This window comes from Talpa europaea (assembly GCF_964194135.1).
Source record: "Talpa europaea genome assembly, chromosome: 15".
NCBI lineage: Eukaryota > Metazoa > Chordata > Mammalia > Eulipotyphla > Talpidae > Talpa > Talpa europaea.
This window is the reverse complement of record NC_140083.1, coordinates 75566391-75584175: the sequence shown is the minus strand read 5'-3', so window position 1 is coordinate 75584175 and position 17785 is coordinate 75566391. Positions and strand designations below refer to the sequence as shown.

Sequence of the window (17785 nt, the reverse complement as noted above, 5' to 3'; positions counted from 1 at the left end):
CTCTCCCAAGCCCTTCTGCTGCGTGGGGCAACACCACACTGATAAAGACTTGGGAGTCATGGAGCAGGCTGCACAGAGCAGGATGCTGCAAGATCCCGGCAGTTTTTTATTGCTAGAATAACCATAGACCATCAGCTACGTGTGTTAGGAGGACAAGGAGAAAAGGATGGTGAAACTCAGGAATGTTATCTAGGGCTTGGGGGGACACGAGTCAGCTTGACGACCAAGTGTTGTCATGGAAATTAGACCCCAGACCCCCCCCCCCCCCCCCCGCCACGGTCCTAGTCTTATCAACAAGGCATTCCACTGATCAGCTTCTGGGGTCCCTTGTCATACATCGGTCCTCGGCCCCCCGGGCGTTCCCGGTCATACCTCATGATGCATGAGCCTGGAGTAAGTTTATGCATCCATCCTCAGCACCCCTGGCTGTTCCCGGCCATACCTCTCGATGCACACCCTTCCCAGAGTGATCAAGCTTTCTGCTCTTGATTGACATGAAAGGCACCTTGTACGGTTTGGCTCCTATGCCTGTGACTGGACAGTTCTGACCTTTGCATAGGAATGCAGACCTGCAGGTGACCACAGCGGTGGCTGAACAGGCTGCTTAAGCCCAGCAGACGCACACCCCACTTTCAGTCACGTTCCTAGATGCCTCCACATCCTTTCTCTTCTCCCTGAAAGTCGCCGGGGGTTGAGAGAGCCGGGACTTGGGCCTGAAACGCAGGTCGCAGGAAGTACGCAGCAGCACCGGCGAGCAGTCACCGCCCGCCCCAAATCGGGGTGTGCCCAGCGGCTAGACTTTGCGCCTCCCGGCCCCTCCCGGCCCCGCCCGCTGCCCGGCCCGGCCGCGCGCGGGGACTACAACTCCCGACATGCCCCGCGCCCCGCCCTGCCCTGCCGGGCGCCGGGCGGCCACTGGCCGGGGTGGGGGGGGACAGGCGGCGGGGCCAGTCTGCACGTGCGCACGGCGGGCGGCCGGATGGCTGCGATCCGCTGCATCGCCGCCCTTCGCGGGGCGCCGGGCCTCTGGCGGCGGGCGCCGGGGGCCGCCGGGGGGCTCCAGGGCCCGCGCCCCGGGAGGGGCTACGCTGCGAGCCCCGCACAGGTGAGCGCGCCCGGCCCGTCGAGCAGGTGCCCGGGCAGGTGCGGGGCGGCGGGCGGGGGCGGCCGGCGGGCCGGGGTGGCCCGAACTGGGCAGCTGACCTCGAGGGCACCTCGCTCCCGCCTCGGGCGCGCAGGCCTCCCCCAGACTCGGGCCTGGAAGCTAGAGGTCACTGAGCGGAGAGAGTGAGCAAAACAAGCCCGCAGCGCGCACCCCGATTGTTTGTGGGGCTCTCCCTGCCTTTCGACCTCAAGAGACAGGGCAGTTTCCGTCCGGGTCCCAGTTTTTCCGGTCAGGGTATGACTCCTGCGCATCCTTTGATTTGCACCGTAGGGGATTTTGGTTTTTGACTAGTTTAGAGAGACATTTGGGGACTGGCGATGGAGTCGCCTCTAGGAGCCGCGCTGAAAGTTGGACAGCCCGGGAAAGAATGTGGATTTTCTGCGGGCTGTGTGCCTTGATCCCATTCACTTGCGGATGCCGGACTGGTAATGAGCAGCTGCTGCATGCAGAGTAATGGGGGAAAGATGTAGGGAGAATTAGCATAAGATCGCCAATTTGTGGCAGGCTCTTCTTTGGTCATCTAATACTGTCAGCAACTTTGGCGGTAGGTATGACCCTGGTGGTGTGTTAGCGGGCAGGGACCGCCCCCCCCTTTTTAAAAAGATTTATTTTATTTATGCATGCAAGAGCTGGGGTGCAGGCCAGAGGTGGTGGGGATAGGGGTGGTGGGGGGTGAGAGGATTCCCCAGAGGCAGAGTGGGGAGCAGAACAGGTGGATCTACTGAAATACACTGCTGAGGGGAGCAGCAGGTGATTCAGGAGAGGTCTGCTGCGCCATGTGGGTAGCTCCCTGGCCGGGCATGGAATTTGTGCTGCAGTGGCTGCGGACAGCTTCATAGTGCTGAGACTTGACCCCTTGGGCCACCAGGGAGGCCCGGGAACCTCACCTTTCTATGGGTCATTTGTCTTTTCTTTAAAGAAAGACAAAAATTTGTCTTCCAAATCCATCATTTCACAACTTTGTCTTCTAAATTCACATTTCTAAATGATAATGGTATTATTTTATATCTGTATAATCCTGTCACAGAAACCCTTTGATGTAATTTTACTTAAACCACTTAGATTTACTTTGTCTTAGGCACTATTTTAAGAAATTCCAATTATTAAGTCATATAACCTTCATCACAACTTTGTGAAGTATGAGGTATTATTCCTGTTTCACAGCTGGAGGGATGAGGCACAGAGAGGTTAAGTAGCATGAACAAGCACACAGCTGCTTAGTGGCAGAATCTGAAACACAGGGCAGTCTGGGCTGTCTGGTGCCAGAGTCCTCGTTTGTTTTTTTTTTTTAATATTTATTTGTGCATACAAGAACTGGGGTACAGGCCAGAGGTGTAGGGGGTGAGAGGACTCACCAGAGACAGTGGGGAGCAGAACAGGCAGATCCACTGAAATACACTGCTGAGGGGAGCAGCAGGCAAGTCAGGAGAGGTCTGCTGTGCCATGTAGGTGACCTCCCTGGTCAGGGATCAAATTTGTGCTGCAGTGGCTGCGAACAGCTTCATAGGTTGCGTCTTAATCCCTTGAGCCACCAGAGAGGCCTGGAGTCCTAGTTGTTAACCACTGTGATACCTACCTTTGCTATCATTTTGCATATAAACAGCTAAGAGTCCAAGAAGTTAAGTGATGTGACCAGTGTCACAGAGCAAGATGTGACCACACCGGAAGTATGGAATGAGAATGTGTTGATAAAAGGACTTTGTAAAAAGTGATCCAATAAATATAGCTCTGCAATCGTGTATAACTACTGTATTGAGTCTAGTGTCTTTGCAGGTCTTGAGATGTCTGAATGACTTTTCTGACAGAGAGAGCAAAAGGGAAGAACAGGATGAGGCATAGTACAGAATTTGAAAGTAGTAGTTTCAGAATTAAACACTGCCCATACAGTTTACTTACTGACTGCTGACTTAAGGCATATGACTTAGCTTTCTAAGCTCCAGTTTCTCCATCTGTGTGACAAGTATATGAGCCATGCACTGTCCATGCACTCTTTGTGAGAATGTAGGTAGGATACTTTGCATAGTGACCCATGGTTCTCCCAAATGTGGAACTGGTTGGAGTAGATAGTGGAGTGATGAAAGCTGTCATGCTGTTGTTGAAAACATGGAGCAATTCCAGGTAAGAAACAAAAACACAAAGGAACATCATAGGGGTCCCTTCATTTCAAACTAGTCTTAAAAATCACGTATCTTGTCACTGCTACGAGCATGGACTTTAATTAGAGGATCTGGTGTAATACCCTGTACTAGTTAAAAAAATAAATCAAATGAAGAAAAAACAGAATAGAGAAGAAAATAAAAAGAAAATCAAATGAAATTAAAAAGAATGACAAGAAAAAGTTGATCCCTCCCTGCTTTTCTCTGGGTACCTTCATTTTACAAAAAAAAAAAAAAACAATTAATGGACTTTATTTATTTATTTTAAGATTTATTTATTTATGCATACAGGCCAGAGATGTGGGGGCGGGGGTGAGAGGATTTACCAGAGACAGTGGGGAGCAGAACAGGCAGACTGACTGAAATACACTGCTGAGGGGAGCAGTGGGTGAGACAGGAGAGATCTGCTTTGTCATATGGTTTCTCCCTGGCTGGCCGGGGATCGAACTCATGCTGCAGAGGCTGGGGATTGCTTCATAGTGTGAAGCACTATGCACCACCAGGGAGGCCTGGACTTTATTTTTTAGGGCAAGTTTAGATTTAAAGAAAAATCGACCAGGGAGTATAGAGAAGACCTATATACACACCCCTCCCTCCACATCCCCCAGTTATTAACATTTTGCATTAGTGCGACTTATCATTTGGTGTTCTGTGTTGCTGGTACCTGGTTCTCTGTACCTTCACCTGAAGATTTGAGGTGTGTGATCATTCACTATATAGTTATAGATGAAGGAACCTTAAGGTTATTGCTGAATAGTCCTAAAAACCTTCCTGTTTTGAGTGCAGGGACTGTGGATTCTTATGTCTTAAGAGAGCCAATCTTGTGAGGAGCATATAGTCACTAAGACCATGAAGACTGTATTGTTAGATTTTGGAGCCTTCAGCACGAATTAGCTATTTTGTTTTTTTAAATATGTAAGTTTTCAAATATCTGAAAACAGAACACTAATATGAAGCCCATATTCTCATCTCCTATTCAATAATTATTAACATTTTGCCACAATTGCTTTGCTCTTATCTCCCTACTGTGTCTTTTTTTTTTTACAAGTGCAAGATTTTCAAAATGAAACTGTGACCTTGACACCTCAATGCACATCTCTTCAGTGTGTACCTCTAAGAAAACAAGGGCATTTTGCACATAACCACATGTCATTAAACTTTACAATATTAGTAGTTGTTAATATCACTTAAAATCCAATCTTTGTTACTGTTTCCCCGATTGTCCAAAACGATGGGCAAGAGAGTTTTACATGTAAGTTTTCACAACACGGTGTGCGTGTCCGTCCAGTGCAAGAAGCTGCAGACCGTGCTGGGCGGACACTGTCCTCACTTCCAGGGACTTGCTTTCCAGGAGTCACTGACTTCCTTGGGTAGGAGGTGCCCCCCTAAACTTTGCATCATTCAACACCTGCGAGTGTGTAAGCACCTGTGAGTGTCTGAGCACCGGGCCAGGTTTGGGGGGGTAAGTTTAAGGGCAGCTCATACTCCTCTTTGCTTCAGACCTGTGCAGTCAGTCTCTGAGAAGAAATGATGAAATCTGGGCGAGCCATGACTCCTTTCCCCAAGGAAAAAGCACACAGTTTGAAGGGAGTTTATGGCCACCCAAGATCTACCCAGCGCCCCGTGGGTAGGGGTCAGGATCCCCTTCTAGTGAGATTTGTGGAAGAAGAGGGAGGCACCGTGGCCAGTGGGAACAGGAGCAGGGTGAGGACAAAGGAGAAGTGAACTTTGCGGGGTGCTGGCTGCAGGTGAGAGAAGCAGTGTTCTCACATAGTCAGCCCTCCCAACCCCTTCCTCGCCTCTGGGTGCTGCCTGAGAGGCTGCCTGGAGAGCTTGGGCTTCGTGTGCACGCAGTTTGAGGCTGAACTCTGATTCTGACACTTGTAAACTGGGTCACCTTTGCCTTGTTATTCTCTCTGAATCTGGTTTCTTATCCACCCAGTCAGATTAGCCATTAAATCCGTGTTGAGTGCCATGTTCTACCAGACGCCTTTTGCTGGGCGATGTTGACTGGAGGTGATAACCCCAACCCCCACCCCCACCCCAGGGTGCTGGTTAAGGATTACATAAAAATACCTTTGTTATCAGCTAGCCCAGTGCCAGCACAATGCGCGTCTGGGGCTGCAATAGGATCTGCCCCTGGAGCCGAGAGTTAGCGACTGTTTGCTGGGTGTTTCCGCGCAGTGCTCAGTGCGCTGGTGTCAGAGTGATGTCTTCTTGGTTTAAGTTGCTTTTCTTCTGTTTTCTCAGTCTTCTCACCTCCCTGCTGGCGCTGAAGCTGCTGTTGTCTGAGGCCAGGGGCTCTGTGCACAAGCGGAAGGAGCAGGAAGAGGCCTCCCTGGGCAGCTTCTTCAGTGGAGGGGAGGTGGGATCATTACTACGTAGTCTTTCCTTGGCCTTTTTTTTTTTTAAATAAGTAATTTATTTATTTAATAGAGGCATGTTTTGTTTATTTGTTTGTTTGTTTGCTTGTTTTGTTTATACATGCACTGGGTACAGTCAGAAGCGCGGGAGGGTGAGAGAATTCACCAGAGCCACAGCGGGGAGCAGAGCAGGCAGAAGGACCAAAATCCACTGCTGAGGGGAGCAGCGGGCAGCAGGAGAGGTCTGCGCACCATGCGGGACCCTCCTCCGGTGGCCGGGGAGCAGCCGGGGATCGAACCGGTGCCGCAGAGGCCGTGGGCATCTTTGCAACCCAGCGCTCAACTGCTGCGCCACCGGGGAGGCCCTTTCCTTGGCCTCTTTCACTTGTACCAGAAACCCACTCCTTGCTTCCTGCTGTCCTGGCCCCACGGCCATGCCTCGCTCCTTTACTGCTGACTCTGTGCCTCCTTCCTGGTGAGCCTCACGCCTGCTCTCACGCCTGTTTCATCTCTCTTCAGAACAGACACCTTCCGGATTTTCATTTCCAGGACCTTCTGTGCACTGTGGATGTCTGTGCTTGCCTGTCCTCCACATCTGAAAGCACGACCTGTGTGGGCCACTGAAGGAGCTCAGTGTAGGACTGTCACCTGCCCCTCCCCACCCCCTGTCTGCTGCTACCAGTGCATGAGACCAGCATCCATCCTTCTGGTTCCCAAGCCTGAAAAGAAAAAGCCTGGGGGTCCCTGAGGCCCCGTCTGTCAGTCCCTGCATCTAATGGGTCCCAGGTCCTGGCTCTTTTGCCCTCACGTCCACCATCTCTGTCTCGGACTGCAGTTGGCCTCCACGGGTCTCCAGCCTACCTCTTGAACCCATCCAAGATTTTTCTGCAGCACTGGTCTGCTGCTGCCACTTTCCTGTGACATTAGGCTCCTTCGGTGACCTAGGACCCTGTGATGGCCAATCCTCTCCACGTGCTAGAGGTTAGGGACCCCTGATGCAGACTCTCAGAGCCCCTTACTCCCTGTCATGGCTTCATGTGGCACTCAGTGTAGATGGTCCTGTGGTTGCTTATTCAGTTGTCGTCTTTTATTTTTATTTTATTATTTTTTAAAGAGTTATTTATTTATGCACACAAGAACTGGGGTACAGGCCAGCGATGCAGGAGGTGAGAGGATGCACCAGAGACAGAGTGGGGAACAGAACAGGCAGACTGAAATACACTGCTGAGGGGGAGCAGCGGGCGAGACAGGAGAGGTCTTCTGCGCCATGTGGGTTGCTCCCTGGTCAGCCGGGGATCGAACTCGTGCTGCAGAGGTTGTGGACTGCTTCATAGTGCGGTGCTTAACCCCTTGTGCCACCAGGGAGGTCCTCAGTTGTCATCTTGATTGAACTGTGTAGACAGAAGTCACTTCTGCCAGGTTGTCGAGGTGCTTGTCTGGTGCCAATCGGACTATCAATAGATCCTTGTTAAATCAATGTATGGATTTAATTCTTTCATTGGCTGGCTGAAATTCCCTTCTAAGAAACTACCTCTATTTAATTTTTGTTTATTTACTCAGAACTTAAATCCTCAGAATTGATTTGCACTTGGGGAAATGCTGTCATTTTAGTGGACTTGAGTGTTTCCCAGACTGGTTGCTTGTTCTTCACTCTGGCTAAGGAATAAGGGGCTGGAAGGTGGTTTGCCTGCTCTTTGTCTGTATCTTGGGTTATTCCTCACAGCCAAAGAGGTTTGTGCAGTAAAAATGGCCTGAACTTAATCAACAAAAGGAGAGTAACACACGGGTTCTGTTGAACAACTTTGACACTTGAAAAACATGTCAGCAGACAGTTCATAAAATAATAAATGGAATGGACTTTTTTAAAAAAGAACAGTGTTCAACATTTAAAATCTAAGTGCTGCTTGAGATGTGATACTTTTTTTTTAATTGACAGGACATTTGATAATTAAAGTCTTTGATACATGTGAAAATCAGTGTTGGTGAAGGTGAACTGCATTACCAGTGGCCATGTAAATTGAGACATGTTGAAAAAAAATTTGTCAGTGGATGTTACATCATTAAAATGTTTGTATGTTTTTGAATTATTACTCCTAGTTTTAAGAATACAGCCGAAGAAAAACCCTATCATGTGAAAAAACCAATAAGTAAAAAGAGTTTCCTGTGTCCTTATGATTGCAAAACTGTGGAAAAACCTACATGAGCAAAATAGAGGAAACATATTAGTGACTTGTTCGCTCAGAGTGTTACATAGCCAGAAATGAGTTTCAGAGGTAGAGCTGTATGGAAAGGTAGCTGAGAGATAGTAGCTGAAAACAGGTAAGCTGGAAATGAAAGGATAACATAACACCAATTTTGTGTTAGGAGAGAAGAAATTGATATAGTATATACCTTTAAAAAGTTTCTGGAAAATAAGCAAGATGGAGAATAGCATTGGGTAGAAGGAGGTAAGAAACTTTAAAAACATTTTTATATCATTTGTTGGAAATTAAGGTCTTACTTTTAACTCATGTGTGTTATAAAACAAAAATTTAAAAAGCGGTTATGAAGGCTCTTGAAACAGATAAAAATGCTTTTAGGTCAGGCAGAAAGAACAGATTGCGTAGTCGTAGCTAGATGGCAAACAAAAGGGTAGAAAAGTAAAGATGAAAGGAAGTATTGATGGGTCATGTTAAAGTGCAGGGATTATGGTTTTTAAATTTCCCCGTTCACCAATTAAAAATTCACTTAACGTTAATTATGCAAAAATAATCTAAACCTGATAGTGTATACTTACAAATAACATGAAAAAAAGACTAAGTCTTTGTGATCAATGGAATTGCAGGAGATCCTCTGACCCTGTTTTTGTTCTTTCTGATGTTGTTTTTTTAAGGACCCTGGGCAACCTGGATAATGATGTCAAGCCCTTCTATGTAATGTCTATTCCTCCCTCCTCTTGGCTCCTTGACTCAGTGAAGGTTTTCTTCCCCCTCTGTGCAGAGCTCACCCACCTTTGGGTTCTTACTGGACATTGATGGAGTGTTGGTGCGGGGCCACAAAGTGATCCCTTCGGCTCTGGAAGCCTTCCGCAGGCTGGTGAACTCCCAGGGCCAGCTGCAGGTGCCTGTGGTCTTTGTCACGAATGCTGGCAACATCTTACAAGATGGCAAAGCCCAGGAGCTCACAGCCCTGCTGGGGGTCAAGGTAAGGAGACAGCCAAAGGCATGGAAGCCCCAGGACCTGGTTCCCATGGAATCTCCACTCTAGCGCTCACTAAGCCTCCTTTGAACACTGCTGGAAAATAAGTTCAGGTTCGAGCCCAGCCTCATGAGTAGCAGCTCACCAGCAGGGTCATTTATATACATGTGTATGTTGAACACGGAAGTTCTGCCCACATGTTTGTCAACTGCACACTCCTGTCTTTGCAGCTGTTTCTTCTGGGCATCAGGATTGTGTCTTTTGGATTGTCACCCCCTGGAGAGCAGGGTCTCATTTGCTTAAACTTCATATACTAGTTGGACTCTAAAATAATATCCCTCTTTCTCTGTCAATATGACGTGCCCAACTGGAGGAACCTGTCCCCCAAAAGCACCCACGTGCAATTTCATGTTGTGCCCCCAGACTGACACATTCTTCTTTGTTAAGGGCGGCTTTAGTTTTGGGAAACAGTTCTTTGGAACCAAGACAGTAAATTAAATGGCTGTTTGAGTGGGTGACCCTGCTTGAGGTGAATGCAGAGAGTAGAGGAATAAATCTGCTTCCCTCCGTGGCTTCCAGAGAGGATTCCAAATTATTTTGTTGGAATTAATACAAATGCTAAGTCAACAGTTAAGTCTTTAAGTAGAACTGAAAACAAAGTCAGAGGCAGAGTTCCATGGCCGTGACAAAGAACATGCATGCAAACCCTGAGGTTCCAAAGGGGGCTTGAAATCCAGGGGGTGAACTGAGCACAGCAGGCCGGGTGTGCATTCAGAACCCACACCCACAGTGCTTCCTGCTTGCTTGCTTTGTTGTACTCAGAGCCAAAGGAGATGGGTTTCCTCACACCTGTTCAGGTAGTTCTAGCAGTGTTGGGTGTCAGAGAGGACTCCCCCCGCCCTGCTTTTTCTGGGAGGTTTCTTTTTCTTCCTGGGTGAAAGAAACTGGCACCTATTTCACATTATTCTCCCTCAACTCTTGCATCTCCCTTTGCCCTCCTGTCTCTGGCTGTCCCCGCAGGTGGATCCAGACCAAGTCATTCTCTCTCACAGCCCCTTGAAGCTCTTCTCCAAGTACCACGGGAAGCGAATGCTAGTGTCTGGGCAGGGGCCTGTGGTGGAAAATGCCCGGTTGTATCCTTTTGATGCTTCTTGCTCTGACTGAGGAGGGGGCCAGGCCTAAACTTGGCAACCATGGGTGTTGAGGGGAAGGGACACCCCTGGGTCAGGAGTTCCTGTGGCTTAGTGGCTTGGCTGTGCCACAGGAGATGCTTGAGGTTCCCCATGTAGGGGATGAAGCTGAAGAGGCAGCAAAGATAGGGATGGGGCAGGGCCCCTGGAGCAGGAGGTTGGGTTAGGCTAAGGTGGGGCTGGAGAGCAACGCGGGTGAGGCTCACCTTACCAACAAGTGAACTTGTATGAGGGCAGTGCGGAATCAGTGCAGTTTGGGGAGTTTATTATTTGAGAATAATCTGAAACTGTGGCCCCTTACAATTGCAAGTGGGAATTGAGGATAGGCAAGTGGAGGCAGGTTTTCGAGAGAGCAGGCTGGAGCTGGCCTCCCTCCCCATGGCCTCCCTTCCTGGCGGAATCCAGTTCATCTTTCAGATTCAGTTCAGTTCTAACTTCTCAAGATCTTTGCCCAGCTCAGCAGGAGTCTCCTCGTGTGAACTCCTCAGCCCTCCGTGGCACCCGGTTCAGAGCGCAGGTGTGGATGGGCTCTGGCAGGTACTCTGCCTGAGGACAGAGCTTCTTGTATGCCCGGGTACCCCTCTTAACGCCTAAGTGGGGCCCGGCAGCAGGAGTCGCCCGATAACTGTGGATGCACCCCCTTCTTCCTGTGCAGTCCCGGCCTGCTGCCAGCACCTTCAGGATCAGCACTGGCCTGGCTGGTGCTGTGCGGCTCTCACTGGTTTCAAGGCTTGGTTGGTCCTCAGTCGTGACTTGATGCATAAGAGTGACACCGTTGCCCAGAACTGTCCAGCTTTGCTTCCCTGACCTCACTCTAGACTGGGCTTTGAGAATGTGATCACTGTGGACAAGCTGCGGATGGCCTTTCCTGTGCTTGACATGGTGGATCTGGAGCGGCGGCCGAAGAGCACGGTAATCAGGAGCACACCCCAGGGTCTCCGTGTCCAGTGCTGGCCGCCTGCTTCCTGTGCTGCCCGCCCCCCTCACCTTGCCACCCTTCTGCTCACGGCTGCATCTTGTCCATGAATCCCATAGCTGCCTCCTTGGAGAAGCGTTTTGTTCCACAGATCTGGCCAGGGGTTTTGTTCCACAGATCTGCACCGATGAGGCAGTCGGCTCCTAAGGCCTTTCTTTCCTGCAGTTTGAAATTAACTGAGAACCCCTCTCCCTACCCCAGCATGTCCTCCAATTTGTAGTTATAATTTTACCGGCCGGCTTTCCCAGTGTTGCTTGGGAGAACCATTAACCTTTGCTAAATTTGCCACTGCTACCACTTGGCCCTGAAGCGCACCAGAGAGTGGGCCTGCTTGCCATGTGCTTGGCGACTCTGTGACTGCGCAGCCTCTTAGATTTGGCTCCTATTTGACACGCCGATTTGATCTCTCCTCTCTTCTGCGCCGCAGCCACAGAGCCTCCGTGGGCCCTCTCGAGCGTGGCCGCCCGTCTCCGTGGGGCCCTCTTCTTCCTCGCGGGACCTTTGTATATGTCACAAAGCCTGTATTTTAAGTCAGACCATTGTCAGATTGGACTGAAAGCAGCTAAAAGCAGACGACCCAGAGCTCCCCGACGAGCCCCAGTGCTTGCCCCTGTGCCGAGCTCCTGCTGCCGCGCCCTGTGTGGAGACGGTGCCAGAGCTGGAGCTGATCTCAGGACAGCTCGGAGACCGGCTCCACGTGGGGCGCGCCCTCCCCGGGGTTCCGTGGCCGGTTGGTGGCAGAGCCCACACTGCAGTAGCCTGGGGAGGGGTGGGCCCCAAAATGCTGGTACAGTGACAGCTTCTGCTTCCTAATCTGACATCAAAAGCTGTGGTCCCTCAGGCCCTGATGGCCGCCTTTTCCTCCCTAGGCTCACCGCGTCCTCAGCTGCGTGATTCTAGACGCTTGCCCCGCCTAGCCTCGTTGGGCCTGCCGGCCAGCCCCTCCTCCCAGCTGACCTTCCTCCGTGGTCTCCTTCAGCCTGTTCCGTGACTAACCCGATCCCTCTCGCTGACCCTCCCTCCCCCGTTCTGTCTGGCTTTTCCTTGGCTTTGGCGGGGCTGCGGGGTCGTCGAAACCTCCCCGGCTTGTCTTTCCTTCCACCCACTCTGGAAACCGGCGTGTGATTCCCTGCCAGTGGGAAGGGACTGTGGCATTCATGGGTCTGTTCTTGTCTCCCGCAGCCCCTTCCCAGGACAGACTTCCCTGCCATTGAAGGTAACCGAGGCCTCTTTGGGGTGTGTCTGCCTTGTCCTCTCTGCTCTCAGGTCCTGGAGGCTGTTTGAGGGTGATTGTTTCCTTGTGGATGGATGACATGGCGGGAGTGTTGGACAGAGGTCATCTGGGCTCTGGTCTTGGCTCTGCCATTCGTACCTCAAATATTCATTGTCAGGCTTTCCTTCCCCATATCACATGCCTTATTATTTTAATGAAGTAGAAATTGCCATGAAAGTTAGAGCTACAAGTGCAGACCGATGTGCATTTAGATAAAGGTGTGTTTTATTGGTTCATTGGTGGATAAATTTTATTTATTCAGAAATTAGGAACAGCGTTGTCACTAGTGAAGTGAGTTTCCAAAATATGAAACAACTCTTAGTAAAGTTTTGAAACTACAAAGTACTCATATCACTTGACTTATGTGATAGTTGCATTTTAAAAAAAATCAGTGTTCATTAAGACTATACCAAAACTATTTTGTGTTTACGCATAGAAAGGAATTAGAGTCTAGGCTCAAGTAATTATAAACAGGTTTTCTCCCTTTGTGAGAATCAGCTGGGGCACTTGAATGTTAATAGGATCTGGGGTGGGTTTTGATTGGGAGCCTCTGCCCTGAGCATGTGGCATCCTGCCGCCCTTCCAGGCTTCGCCCTCTGTCAGTCACTGTGACCATGAAAATACGTCCTCTGGTTTCTAGAAGATCTCTTTGAGTCCACTAGTCCTATAACCTGAGACCTGCAGCTTCCACCTGCTGAGTGCTGTGTGTTCAGCAGAGCTAAGTGCTTTATTAGGTCTATTTAATCTTCATAACAATAGTAGGTGTTGTTAAGGAAGCAGAGGCCTGGAGAAGGTAAACAACCTGTCCACATTCATGGAGGCCAGTGGGCAGAGTTGTTGAAATTCAGGTTCTGTCACTCTGGGTCGCCCTCCCCAAGCCCTGTGGTTGACTAGCCCCGGGGTTCAGAGAGAATTGGCTGAGGAATTGATCCTTTTGCCCAGAACCTGCAGGGCGAGAGGTGGGGAGCACATCAGCCTGCAGAAGGAAGCAGGTCGCTGAGCTTCTCTGAAGTCCCTGTGGACACAAGTGAGATGGCAGCCTTGAGGAAGCTCCTTCCTGGGCCCTGGTGTGGTCAGCTTGGAGGGGGGTGTTGAGTGGCTCCTTCAGGGCTGGCCCAGGCAGCTGCACCCTGGCGGGGTGATGGCACAGCCTAGCCTCCCGCCGGCCACAAAAGGCAGGGCCAGTGCCCTGCAGCCCTCACCCATGTCTTTGTTCTCTAAAGGAGTGCTCCTCCTGGGGGAGCCAGTCCGCTGGGAAACAAGCCTGCAGCTGATCATGGATGTGCTTCTCAGCAACGGGAATCCTGGGACTGGACTGGCGACGGCTCCTTATCCCCACCTCCCTGTCTTGGCCAGCAACATGGATCTCCTTTGGATGGCTGAAGCCAAGATGCCCAGGTGAGGACAGTGTCCGGCCTACTTCCAGCTGCTGCCCGGGCAGTGCTACTGCAGTTTCCCACTGTCATTCTGCTCCCCCGGGGAGGTCAGAGCCCTTCCTGGGTAGACCTGTGGTTGCCATGGTAACGTGGCCTTCTGGGAGGGGTTTCAAGAATTACTTCACATACTGATGATTAAACCAAAACTACAGTTTACTGCATACAGAAGATACAGAGAGTGGATCTTAACAGAACATGCTTTTTTTGACTAGCAGAACCCAAATGATGCACAGCTTCTGGCGTGTGTCCAAGCAAATTATTCAACTCTTCCTTTCTACACTTCACCCCATAGCACTGGTTCGATCACTTGTTTCCTTTTCCCTTTAAGACATGGGGCCAGGGGAGAGCGAGAATTGTTCAGAGCAAAGAGAGCCAGTGGGTATGTGATCTTCTCAAAGGCATGTGGGTACTGGCAGGCCCATATTCCCTGCTCAGCTGTGCGAATGTCACCTGTCCTGTCCTGAGGCCAAGCACTGTAGAGCAGTCCTTCTTCTGGCCCAAGAGGTGCCTTCCTGGGAGAGCAGCTGTGGGCTGCCATGCACTGCTTGGCTGTATCTGCAAGGTCACAGTTTACCCCTGCACTGGCTGTCTGGAGCCTTGGGCCTGGGCTGTCACCAGGGGGCGGCAGGGCCACCCCTGCTGCTGGTCCTGCCACCTACTAGCCTCAGAGAGGTGGAGGTCCTGGGGTTTGCCCTCGTTACTTTTGAAGTGTATCTCTGCGGCATGGGGTTCGGCACTTCCTCTTAAGAATTTCTTCCAAGAGTTGGGGTATGCTGACAATCGGTGAGGGGGTGTTGCTTATGTAGGCTGTGAACTGAGGAGCAAGGGGGCAAGTTTTAATTTATAAACCATTCTTGAGGTTAATTTTTCACTCAATACTTTAACATTCAAAAAATAGAATTTATTATGTAAGGCACACTGAAGTGTAAATTTTAATATATTGTTCCGCATCAGGATTTGGTGAGGCAGTAAGGGATGAAAACCAAAACAACAGTGTCTGGAGCAAACAGCACGTTTCTCACATAACAGAAGTGGGGTAGGCAGCCAGGGCTTGTACGGGAGCCCCGCTGGTCTGAGCCCAGGCCCCTCCTGATTTCCTGCCCTGCAGTACTTCACCGCATAATCCAGAATGGCTGCCTGGGCGCCAGTCATCATAGCAGCGCCCCAGGCAGAGGGAGGAGTCGGGGAGGTTAGAGAAGAGCTCCGCCAGCTTTAAGGATGCTTTGGAGAAATCAGCAGCACTTCTGACTTCTTCGGCTGGTAGTGACCTAGTCCCAGGGTTGCACACCAGCGGCAGCAATGGTGGGGGCATGTCATTTTCCTCACCTCAGAGCAATTCGTGTAGCTGCGAATCGGCCCCGAGAAAGCAGGGGAGAGTGGTCAGCAGGCCTCGCTGCAAGTGTAAGCGGAACTTCACCCTCTGTTCCTGGTGCCTGAGTGCCCGGGTTGTGACCGTGCCTCCGCCACCGAGCGGGTCACAAATCGTTTTATCGTCTTGGTTTCCTCACTTGGAAGACGTGGATAACCATAGCGCTCTCACAGGGTTTCTCAAGTTAAATCTGATCTTTTGTCTCTATCTGATCAGTTAAATCTGATCAGTTAAATCTGATCAGTTAAATCTGATCTGTTTACTGGGCCGGAGCAGTGCCCAGTAAATGTTTTTAGATAAGCGCGGGTCTTAAACTTTGTAGGTCATGTATGTAATCACTTCTCAGGAGAAGTGATTCCACTTCGACCTGCTGCGTGGGCCCCTGGATGGAACCCCTGGTGTGCAGGATGGAGCTTAGACAGAGCCGGGGCGGGGGCTGAGCTGCTGCCTCTCCTCCGGCAGGTTTGGCCATGGCACCTTTCTGCTGTGCCTGGAAGCCATTTACCGGAAAGTGACGGGCAAAGAGCTGCGATATGAGGGCCTGATGGGCAAACCCAGCGTCCTCACGTACCAGTACGCGGAGGATCTGATCCAGCAGCAGGCAGAGAGGCGGGGCTGGGCTGCCCCCATCCAGAAGCTCTATGCAGTCGGGTGAGCTGTGCCCCATCTCCTCCACCCTTCCATGACTCTCCTTGCTCCTCCTACTCACCCCTACCTGTCTCCCTGTATCTGGTGCACACCTCCAGCCCCACCCTCGTCGTTGCTCTCTCCTTCCAACACTGACCTGGGTTTTCTCCTCTTTCCTCTTCTGGTGTGGCTGTCCCTGCAGTGATAACCCCATGTCTGATGTCTACGGTGCCAACCTGTTCCACCAGCACCTGCAGATGGCGAAGCGTGACGGGCCTGGGGACCTGCAGAAGCAGCGGCCCTCCGCCACGCAGAGCTGTACCTCCATCTTGGTTTGCACTGGTGTGTACAGTCCCCAGGTCCCGGGGGCCACACAGCCTGCCCCGGGCGGGGAGGAGGCTCCATTCCACGGGCACCGGGACTTCGGCTTCAACCCAGGGCTCATGCAGGCGTCCCATGTTGTGCGCGACGTGGACGAGGCTGTGCAGCTCGTTCTCCACAAGGAAGGCTGGACTTTGTAGCAGGGGCCATGCGTGGGGGCAGGACAGCCTGGAGCTCCAGGGAGTCCTGCTTGTGGCCTTCTGCTTGGGTCGCTGGCAGGCGGCCACTCAGGGCCTGCTTCCTGCCGCAGCCCGGCTGGGAGGGGGGGCACTCACTGGCTTTCTCCCCTGCAGGGCAGCAGCCACAGAATCTTACCCTGGGAACACTGGGGGTAGAACTCTCGGGATATTGTGGGCACAGTTCCTGTCTGCCACCCTTGGCAGTCTGACCTCAGGCCAGTCTCTTTACCTCTGTGCCTCAGTTTCCTCTTCGTTTGATTAGGGCCTGCTGAAAAAAAGGGAGGCGGTGTGGAGTTATGTGGTAATTTCTGCAAGGCCCTTGCCTACGTCGAAGGAACCGCTGCATGCCAGCCAACTGAGTAACTAACACTCAGAGACTACTTTTTATGGCATTTTAGCTAATTGCCCAGGGACTTTTGGGCTTATTTTTTTTAATTAAAATGATCATAATAAATATTCATCATGCTGCCTCTTGTGAAGCTCTCTCTGGAATGTACTGAAAAGTCCTGTGGGGGAAGGATAGTGGGTGAGTGAGGCAGAGATGGGTGGCATTTCACTCCCATGAGGTGCTGATGTCTCCCTTCCCGCGTCTGTTCTCCCTCCCACCCCCGGCCCACCCCCAGTCTGGACCGCACAGCCCGAGTCTGTCTAGGAATGAGTTCTGCCCAGGCAGTGGGCATATTCTTAGCAGCTCCCCTGATGTATGTAGAAAAGAAGGGTTTTGTTTATGGTTTGTCTAAAAGGAGGAGCTTTTCCTACAGTGCTTCTAGAAAGTGTTCTATTCCTCCCTCAGGGATAATCCAGCCCATTTCTGCACCGCCTGTGTCACCCATGATCTCGGCATTTGCCACCTCCTCCTGCTCCGTCCTTGTCCTCATCTTACTCCAGCGGTCGGTCGTGTGCTTGTGACGACCTGACTACTCCTCCCCGTTTCTTGAAGCACGCTTTTTTAAATGATGATATAACTGACAGAACATCGTGTTAGTGTCAAGTGCACGACATAATGATTCCAGTGTCTGTAAAACACTTTACTTGGCTACCTCCGACCTCCTTGATGCCTCTGCTTGGATACCTGGTGGCTGTTTCATGGGGAGGGAGCAGAGGCCGATCGGGAGAGTGAAGTGAGTGGAGGGGCCCAGAGTGGTGTCCTGGGAGCAGAATGAAGAATGTGCTTTGTCAGGGAGGGGGGAGGAGCTGCAGTTCCTAAGTCTCAGAGCTTCTAAGTCTCAGCTTCGCCATGTCCAGGACCAAGCACAGCCCGCCCCAGCCCTCTGGCCGTCCGTCCTCTCGCCCTGGACAGTGGCAGCGCTGAAGGCTTGGAGGCTTGGACTCGTTCTCCCCCCTCCTCAGAGCCCTCCTGTGACTCCCCATCTTAGAGGAATAGTCAGAGCCCTTATCATAGCACCTTGTCTCCAGCCTGTCTCACTGCTGCCCCTTGGCCCTCACTTGCCACTCCTGCCCATTATTTCTTGGCCAGCTGTGCTGGCTCCTGC

The 17785-nt window shown here is 51.2% G+C and overlaps 1 protein-coding gene across 1 annotated transcript; it reads left to right on the top strand.

Annotated features, from left to right (window-relative positions):
- Nucleotides 1-979: 979 nt before the first annotated feature.
- On the top strand, nucleotides 980-16253 carry HDHD5 (haloacid dehalogenase like hydrolase domain containing 5; the record flags this gene model as incomplete). Its single annotated transcript, XM_084255045.1, has 8 exons — nucleotides 980-1105; nucleotides 8664-8867; nucleotides 9882-9994; nucleotides 10870-10963; nucleotides 12210-12243; nucleotides 13524-13698; nucleotides 15568-15756; nucleotides 15935-16253. 8 exons carry the CDS (start codon nucleotides 980-982, stop codon nucleotides 16251-16253), a joined length of 1254 nt encoding a protein of 417 aa, XP_084111171.1.
- Nucleotides 16254-17785: the final 1532 nt, after the last annotated feature.